The sequence below is a fragment of the Mastomys coucha genome, unplaced genomic scaffold (genome assembly GCF_008632895.1).
Source record: "Mastomys coucha isolate ucsf_1 unplaced genomic scaffold, UCSF_Mcou_1 pScaffold21, whole genome shotgun sequence".
NCBI lineage: Eukaryota > Metazoa > Chordata > Mammalia > Rodentia > Muridae > Mastomys > Mastomys coucha.
The window spans coordinates 79,058,231-79,068,205 of NW_022196904.1; the positions used below are offsets into that span (position 1 = coordinate 79,058,231).

Here is a 9,975-nt window from a genome sequence, read left to right on the forward strand (position 1 = left end):
TATTTATTTTAAGTAGGTGAGTACACTGCAGCTGTCTTCAGACACACCAGAAGAGGGCATCGGATCTCATTACAGATGTGAGCCACTGTGTGGTTGCTGGGAATTGAACTTAGGATATCTAGAAGAGCAGTCAGTGCTCTTAACTGCTGAGCCATCTCTCCATCCCTTGACTACTTTTTAAAAAGTTAATAGCTTTAGACTTTATAAAATAAAAGACTCAAGTTTAATTTTGTTGTTTTGTTTTGAGGAGGCAGGTGTGAGCCTATGCAAAAGTTCTGTTATATAGCCCAAACTGACTCTGAATTTACTAAGTGGTCCAGATGAGCTTCAAATGTACCATCCTTCTAAGAACCCTTGGCCTCCCAAGTGGTTTCTAATATCATGTCTGGCTTCATAGTTTAGATTTTTACGTACAAACTCAGCATATGCACATGGCTTACAGTAAGTGTAAGCAGATAGTGCTCTTAGGAGAGTTGGAGTGCATACATCACTTTGAAGTACAATCTTATCTGTGCTGCTTTTTCAAATCCCCATATGAAAAACAGTTGCAAAGCTGATTTAAGTTGAAATCTGATTTTGAAGGTAGTGTTTTCCTTTATAGCATGCCTCAGTGACTAAAGCTGCTGGCAGCAGTTAGGTTAGTGGGCTTTCTGGCCGCAGATAGGATTATTCATTAATAATGTCTGTGTGATGCTGTAAGTACACCGCTAATATGAAGTCACAGTGGGTATTTGCGTATTTAATCTTAAGTCAGTATTCATCCGAAAGTTTTCGATAGTCTTTACCTTAAGATTGACTACTAGAATGTAATAAACACCTAACCATCTAGCATTGTATGTAAGTTGTCAAAGTAGCAGTGTATTATATATGTTAGTATGGGTCATCTCTTATGATATCTTGCTTAAGATATTTGTGTGTATTTGATAGCTTATTTTTTTGGTGGCTAACGTGTGGGGCCTGTGATGTGACTCACTAAGAATAAACTGCTGCTTATGGTGTTTCTTTACATTTCTAACCTTTTGATTAATTCTTAAACACTGTCAAGGTTTTTAATTTTTAAAATTGTAAATAAATGCATTTATTTTGTCAAAATATTTGTTATGCCACAAACTCTTTTCATTGATGGTCCTGCCCTGGTGGTAGACGTGTGGTGTCATGTTATTTTGAAGATGCCCTTGAGTTTTCCTTACTGATGTCACTATGTATTTTGTTTTAAATAAATTTGTAAATAGTAAAGCATTGTGTATATAAAGGGAGGTAGCTAAAAAGTCCATTTCCTTATCAACCTTGATAGTGTTTTGGTAATAGATGTTCTTTTATAGATATTAAAAATACCCAGAATTTTAGGTAGTGAATGTACATGTAAACTAAAATGCTCTCTGTGTATTTTGTTGTGTAAGTACTTGCTCTAATCCAGTGTTATTGCATTATGTAATTGTTCTCCCTGGGAAAAACAGAATGGCATGCATTTTCCACAATACGTAAGTGACCAAAAACTAGCCTCTTTTTTTTTTTTTTTTTGCAATAAATTGGCATGCTATTAACCACCGCTGCAGCAGAATCTCATAACCTTCCAGCTATTCTTTGTTTCCACATCAGATTTTCAGTGTGCCAGAAATTATACCTAGCATCTACTGATTTTCATGGGTGTGTTGCAGAATTGATTCTGATGGTGGCATGGGAAATACCAATTTTTCTTTCTTGCTTAATATTCCGCCATTTGCTGCCAGATGGCTGGATGTCTGTGTGTGTATCTGTGCTGCCACTGTGCACTGGATGACTTTTGAATGAAGGGAAATGGTGATTGTGGTAATGTTTAAAATAACAATTGCATGTAATCTTCCAGGCTTCTGCTGTACTTGGCAGTTTGTCTTACTGCTCTTGTAGATCTTGGTTTTGAAGTAGGGAGAGACCAATACTCCCTACATGCTCACCTAAATACTAAACTTCACTCTTTAGTGTTATTTTTAAAGTTATGCTTTATTTAACTTCATGCATATGTTCAAACTGCTGTATGTATATATATATATGTTTTCAAATATATTTTAGCTGTGTTATTGGTCTTTCACTTGTATTCAGTTTTAGCTTTTTATGGGAGAGATATATAGGGAATGTTGTTAAGACAGCAGCCATATCTAAAATAATATATTTCTAGTATGTTTACAAGTCATCAATAAAAGAAGTAGGACAAGGGATCATCACTAAAATATCAACTTAGAACATGATTGTTCCTCTTAAGTAATTGATAGTTTTGGAACAAATTAGAAAGCTAAGATACAGCTACTTATGAAAGCTGTAATCGTAGTCGTCACTCGAGGTCTTCCTGTGGTTTTTTTGAACATCAGGTTCCTAATTGATGTGAAATCATTAGTTTTTTTTCCTTCTAGTACTAAAGAAACACATTAAGAAACAGTCCATATTATGTTCTTCTTGATGAACATTTTTTATGAAGATGATGGGCTTTAAAGTTTGGACCTTTTGGATATTTTTAAATACCTGAAGACTTTTTAATTTGTTTTCTTATTTTGGTGGAGCTATGAATAGGACAAGTACTCTGTCAGAGTCTTTGAAAGTCATAAGCTATAAAGTATGTTATGTTCTTAGACTATGGTTGAGTCTAAGCTTAAGTGTTTTTTTTTTCTTTTAACAATTTTGCTTTTCTGCTAATTTTGAGATTTTTCTCACTGAGTATTAATTCACAGTTACCAGTAATCTCATAAATGTTACTTAATCATAGCTGTCTTAGCAATTTGTTTTAAAATAGAAATCTGACAATCCTTTAAACTCATGAAATGCAGGAATTAACATTTCCTTTTTTACCTTTTCTTTTGCCATATCAGGCCCCACCTGTAATGGCCTATCCTGCTACTACACCAACGGGCATGATAGGATATGGAATTGTAAGTATATTTCTAAATATAATTTTTGGAAAGTATTCTTAACATGATTTATTACAACCTTATATTTTTAAAAAAGTAGTGCCTATAGGTACTACTAAGCTAAGAACCATTGCTTCCATAAGTATCTTTTAGAATATTTGTTGTAAAATAGGTGTTATGATTAGTGTGTCCAGTGTTAATAATTTATTTTTCAATTCATAACTTTGCTGTATATGTTTTTTCATTATTACAAAATGACTTAAATGTTCATGTTAGCTTCAAGTTATTTTGTTACAAGTAGTGAGGTAATACCACTTTAATACTGTAGAATTGAATAATTTGGAGTTATTTAGAATTGAGTTATTTAGGGGTAAATTTAATGTGGTATAGGCCAGAACGATTTTCCTCTGACAGTGACTTTTGGAGTACAAAACCAGTCTTTGAACCATTCACCATTCCTACAATCTATATTCTGTTACTGTCAGTGACATGAGGTTGACCTCTGGCCTCCACATGTGTATTTACACCTATATATACATGAATATGTATGTAACACCTATACATATATATACACACATACAATCAGCCGCCATTTAAGGATTATTTGCATAGTGACATAAAACTTGATTTGATACTTAAAAGCAATTGGGTTGCTTTGAAATATGTTACTATTTAGCTGTAGAGCTTACAGTTTTCTCTGTCCACGGACCCTGAGGACCTGGATACTTGGGAATCCTTTCTCCGCCATTATCTCCTCTCCTACTTTATCCTTTTTGGTCAGAATTTTTTTTGTTTTGCTATAATCAAGTTTAAGTTTGGCAAATACATTGGATAGGAAAGTTAGGCTTTATTTGCTACTTTTTTTGTTTGTTTTGTTTTGGAGACAGAATTCCTTTGTATATCTAATTAGCTATCCTTGAATTTGCTCTGTAGACCATGCTAACCTTGAGCTCTAGAGATCCACTTGTCTATTTTCTACTTTTTGAGAGTGAACTCTATATGGAAGTAGTACTTTTTTAAAAAGTGGATATTACTTGCACGCCGAATAATCTGTCCTTATAGTCAGAGCAAAGGTACTAATTAACCTTACATTCTTGTTAGCCTTCTTGTTTACTTCCTCCAGAATAATGAATTTGTAAGCCAGAATTTCTTAATATTATTCTATCTTTTTAGCCTCCTCAGATGGGAAGTGTACCTGTAATGACACAACCAACCTTAATATACAGCCAGCCTGTCATGAGACCACCAAACCCCTTTGGCCCTGTATCAGGAGCACAGGTATTAATGATGCCATAACTGTTGCAATATGCTGATTTGGAAGGGTTCTGTAACTATCAATTTCTTTCATTCAAGAAAGATGTCAGACTTACCTTTTTGTCGTGGATATTACTTACTACTTGCTTTTTATCTTCCTCATGCAAGTACTTTTCAGAATATTGATTAATTCCAGAGAAATGACAAGTAGATTATAGGTTTTATAGGTGGAAATTTCTTTATAACTTCATGCTTATGGCTAAGTAACCTTGTTTCGTTGTAATTCTTACATTTATACCCTCAAACGCCTTGCCTGAGAGCATCAGATCATATCTAACTGCTTGGTATTTGCTTTAAGTCTTGCTCTGGGGATGTTTACAGACTCTTAGAAAGTCTACAGAAAGTTTGATTGTTATTTTTTCATTAGGTAAGTTTTTGTCACTAAAAAATATGATAAGAGCAAACAAAAAAACAGGGAAGAAGCATTAGAAAGGCCATGCTGACTTAGGCTCTTTAAAAGAGAGACTTCTTTTATAAATGTTTCTTATGCTCTCCCTGTTCCTCATAGTTAGGAACATAGGTAAATGTTGTTAATTTTATTCTTTTGGGGTTTGGGAGGGCACATTAGAGCAGTCTGGGTTTGGTTTATTGTATGCTATTTGATAGGGCCTTATGAAGTGCAGGGTAGCTTATCCTCCTTTGTGGCTCTGCTTGTCACATATAATTAGTAATGCATATCTTGATTTCCTAGATGGTTTTCAAAGTCAAAAGGTTGGTAGACTATAAATTTGAAGCTTATTTGAAAGCAGAATATCAGCAGTTAACTTGTATTTCTTTCCCATTTTCATACCTAGTAGGCGTAGTGGGATATAGAGTGTTATAAAGATAGTATATGTTCAATTTGAATCTAATCTCTATTTGATAGATAGCAATGAATAGGAGACCATTGCATATTTGATCTTTTTGGGTATTAAAATCATTGATTTATATTCTTACATACGCTGAACATAAGCTTTGCTACTGAGCTACATCCCAGCCAAGTCACACTCCGTTTGTTTTGGTGCATGTTCATCATTCAGTACCTTTTAGAGATTTTCACTTGTTTACCAGACTTATAAAGGGGAGTATCAAGGTCTTTGTTTTGTATCTAACATTTGCATTTTCCCAGATGTTTATGTAGAAAATGCTGGGTCCTCATAGGTTTAATGTTTTTGTTTTTGTTTTTGTTTTTTTTCTTTCTGTGCTTGTTCATGAGTTTGTTAATTTGTTGAGAATGGGGTTTTATATCCTCTTTTAATTTGTACTTTAAATGACCTTTCATATAGAATATTCACTGATGAAGAGCAGTTTGTAAATTCATTGTTTGCCGTGTATAAGTATTATATCACTTAAGCAGGAAGACAATTAACCTAGTATTAGTTATCTTTTCAAATTTGCTATGATAGGAAATAACTCTTTTAATGAGTATTTACATGATGATAGTTTTATAGGTGTTGAAGCTTTTTGATGGTGGCAAAGGGTGTTATGCTTGCCATATTCTCCACTTCTTTATGTGTTAAAGCACAAAGTTAAATAGGTGTTTCATTTAAAAATAAAAATATTTTAAGAGTTGGTTCATTAATTGGGCTTCCTTTTTTAATGGAGTGCTGCTAGTTTTGTTTAAGGAGGGTATGTGTTTTTATTGTGTTTGCAGTGGACATTTTTAAGCAAGTCTGACATCAGTTAAGTGTCTGAAAGGAAGCTGACACTTAAGATACGTGCATTTACTACAATAAGTAAGAACACTGCTGCCTTTAGCTACTGGGTTTATTCAAGTCTTGAAAGTGTGTGGGGGGTTAATGACTTTCTTGTAGGAAGCTTTAAGGCTTCATGTGCTTGTTTATTCATTTCCTGGTGTCTTGGCTTCCTACCAGTCTTGGATGTTGATAGTGATAGTTCTCAGCTGATTTGTCTAGCAGAATCTTCATGAATAAAGCTGTTTGGATTTCTAGCAGTAGTTTATACTAATTTATCTTTTCCTACTTATTATTATATAATATAAGAATTTACGTTCTGAATCAGATTTAGTACTGTAAATGAAAAATTGATTCTGTAGTCCTCATAGAACAGTTAATCATATAAAAAATATTAGGAGTATCATCTCTGCTAATAAAACAAGTGCAATGGAAGGCCTTACTTCCTAGGTTTTCTTTTTAAAATCCTAATTTCTTGTCTGATAGCCAGAAATCGTTAATAAAGCCTTGGGTGGCCAAAGTTTTACAATGTCATCATAGTGAACTTTAGTAGTTCTGAGTGTATAGAACATGTGAGACTGCATTTTGTTTTATAGTGTATACTGGAAAAGTTTGTAATTTTAATATTTTTATACCTTAATTTTAATGATGGTTCTTAAACACTTTATCTTCCCTTGTAGCCCACCAAAGGTAGTGAAAAAGAAAGGATATAGGGGAAGTGGACTTGTTTAGAAACTTTTTTTGGAGCAACTCCTATCTGTGTTGTCTGGAAATTAGCAGTTTAGTTCATAGGTTAGCAGCAGCAGCTCGATCCATTCCCAGACATTGCATGGATATACCAGCAGCCAAGTACAGTAGATGTGGGTTAGCAACAGCAGTGATGCAACTTAGCAGACACAGCCAGACCTCAGCCGAAGCTTGTCAGTGGGAGGGACCAGCAGGAACAGTAGGAAAAGTTCTGTGTTGTACCTCTCTCAGGGAAATGGAGATCGGCTAAGACTCGAGACCCACAGCCTTGCACAGCTAACTGTACCAGCAAGCCAAGCTGTCTCTGTCATTCTGTGTACTCCCTGTCCCCGCCATCATTGTTCCTTTGTGTGCCTTGCCTCAGCACGAGTCTTGCTTCAGCATGTGCATCCAATCAGCCTGAGTCCGTAAGTCCCGACAAATGAAGCTTCATGTTGTTAGCAGAGAATCCTTCATTACACATCCTTTCACATGTTTACTTTAGCAGAACATCCTCTCTCCTGTGTTTGCTTCAGTGAAATGTTCCTTCAGGAGTCTGCCTTAGTCTTTCACCTGTATCCATTTTAACAAAACATTCCTTCACATGTTTGCCCCAGCAAAACACCATCCAACTGATTTCCAAAGAATGCTTAAACTTCCACTTCAAAAGTTCCTTTGAAAGTTTCATAATCTCATTTAAAATGTATTATGTTTTATGGGTATTTTGCATGCATGTCTATGCACCATGTTCCTGCCTTGTGCATCCAAAGGCCCAAAGAGGCCATCAGATCTCTGGAACTAGAGTTATACAGGTGTGAATCATCATGTAACCATGCCATGCTGAGAATCTAACCTAGGTCCTCAGGAAGAACAGCAAGTGCTCTTAACCATTGAGCAATCACTTCAGCTCTGATATCATTTATACTTTCTTTAGTTTAATGTCATGATAGAATTAAGTTGAATAAACAGGAATTTAAATTTAATTTTAAGAACCAAAAAAGTAACAGCCTCAGAGCCCACAATATGTGCATTAAAGTCTGTTAAAGCTTTGTGGATTAATACAGCGACAGATTATTTGTTTTCTGTTCCACAGGGTGGAATTCTGAAGCTGTCCTCATATTGTATCCTCTTGAATAGGATTTATTCTTGCCACTTGCTTCTCATAGAGGCAACCAAAGAATGGGACTATGTCTAATAGAAAACTAGTGACATACAACACAGTATGTGTGTATTCCCATGCTATTAAATAGATTTGGATGTGCCACTAGTGATCTGGGTGTGCTCTGAACACTCTGAAACAACTTACTGTTTCTGAGAATGAACTTAGAGGCTGATTCTCTGGGATCCTGGAGGAATACTGTCTGTTATCTCTAAGTATTTTTTGATGACATCAGCTTTAAGAGATGTGTTTTATTAGCGTTACTATATAAAACACGCAGGTTGAGTAATGTACAGTGAATTGAAATGTATTTCAGTGGGAAATCCAAAGTCAAGCTGCCAACCTGTAGCTAAGGCTTTCTTGGTGCTTCATAATATAGTAGAAGGACAGAGACCATGAACACACTATGCTCGCGTGTTCTCTCTCTCTCTCTCTCTCTCTCTCTCTCTCTCTCTCTCTCTCTCTCTCTCTCTCTCTGTGTGTGTGTGTGTGTGTGTGTGTACATAGAGATTAGTTAGCTGATTTAGGTGCTGAGAATACAGTCCAGTGGTACAGCACTTGCCAAACACTGCCATTGTGAAAGGAAGGAAAGGAGGGAGGGTTAGACAGGTGGAATGGATATAACTATTAGTAGCAGAATGTAGAACTCTTAAACTCCAACTACATGAACTAGACAAATGATGTTATAGGGAAATGGGTTCATTATTACAGAACTGGATTTGCCTCATGCTGTGTGTTCATGGTCTCCACCCACCCACACATATACAGCAGTTTAATTACTTTCTGTTCCAGAGGGGGGAGGGGTGTGTGTGGGGGGGAGAGAGACAGACAGACAGACAGGTGTCATACACTGAAACAGTAGCAAAGCATATACCTTTTATATTTCTGTAGGTTGAATTAATATATTTCTATACTAATAAAAATTTGGTGTAAAAATAATTTAAGCTCTTAAATTTTAATATTAGAGAAGTTCTGATTTCTCTTATCTGAATTTGGAGGCTATTCTATACAAAGGATTTTACAACAAAAACATTTTAATATATTTTAGAATGGTTATAATATGTAAGTCCCTGGTGATAACTGGGTAAGAGGTAAAATAATGTTGCCTTCACCTGAGGAGCCTTAAGGTGAGTGCCATATGGAAGTACAAGTGAATAATAAATGGTAAAGTGAGCTTCTCTAAGAGAGATCTTGGTACAGATATAACAGACAACCAAGAGCTACACAGATGCAGGGACTTCTGATGAGAGCCTTCATCGGTATAGGTGAAATGTTTGATGGTCAGTGCTCGTAGTGAATGAATTCATTTGAGTTCCTGATTTATGCCAGGCAGAATGCAGAGTGTTAACAGCCACTCAACCTTTACGACTACCATAAACATGCATTACAGGTATTAAGGGCTTAAGTGTTTCAAACCCCAGATTATAAATGAGGCCGAATTCAGTTTGTCTTTCTATAAATCCCTGGTGAGTCATTCCAGGCCAAGAAGCAAGGCTCAGTTTTCTCTTGAGTTCCTGTCTTTGTTTTATAGAAAAGTCAAAGGGTCTATAGAATTGACTTTTTGAGTTACTGGAGAATGTAAATGTAAGGATATAAAGAAGTGTTGCCTTAGTTATATGCATCTATTTTTTTGCTTTTGTTATTGTTTTGGTTTTATTTTTGAGAAGGGGTCTCACAGTAGTCTACTCTGGCTTAGAGTTTATTTTGTACCCATGTTTGACTTTAAACTTCTGATCTTGCCTCTACCCTTGATTACAGGCCAGTGATAGTAAGCCCAGATTTTCCCTGAGAACTTTAGGTACAAAGCTACTACTAATGTCTTAGAAATTTTATTCTCATAAACTTTTTTGTGGTGCTGGGAATTGAAGTCAGAGTCTCCTTCAGGCTAAGTTTTCTGTTGCTGAGCTATATTCTTCAACCCTCTTTAAAACTTATTTGTAGGTTCTGAGACAAAGTTCCACTAAGTGTCTTCATCTGACCTGAAAAGTAGGATTCTCTCTTTTTTTTTTTTTTTTTAATTTAAGTTTTATTGCATTATGATGAGAAATGATACATGATTTCAATTTATCTGAATTTGTTGAATTTAAAAATGTATTTTAAGTAAATAGAATTTAAATCACATTCTTGTTTCCCTTTTGTACCCTAACTCCTCCCACAGACCCCCCTCAATACCAACAATATTTTTTGTCATATTCCTTAAAATTTATAAAATATTATAACAATA

The 9,975-nt window shown here is 35.3% G+C and overlaps 1 protein-coding gene across 19 annotated transcripts in view; it reads left to right on the forward strand.

Moving 5' to 3' along the window:
- Window positions 1-9,975, forward strand: part of Picalm (phosphatidylinositol binding clathrin assembly protein) — a 91,586-nt gene that overhangs the window by 72,901 nt on the left and 8,710 nt on the right. For 10 of the 19 annotated variants that reach the window (XM_031387303.1, XM_031387304.1, XM_031387313.1 and 7 more), the window contains 2 exons: window positions 2,841-2,900; window positions 4,053-4,157. In XM_031387303.1, coding sequence (XP_031243163.1) covers window positions 2,841-2,900; window positions 4,053-4,157 — 165 coding nt within the window. Of the gene's footprint in view, window positions 1-1,457; window positions 1,482-2,840; window positions 2,901-4,052; window positions 4,158-9,975 lie in introns of all 19 variants that reach the window. The other 9 variants (XM_031387301.1, XM_031387302.1, XM_031387310.1 and 6 more) reach the window with 1 other exon arrangement.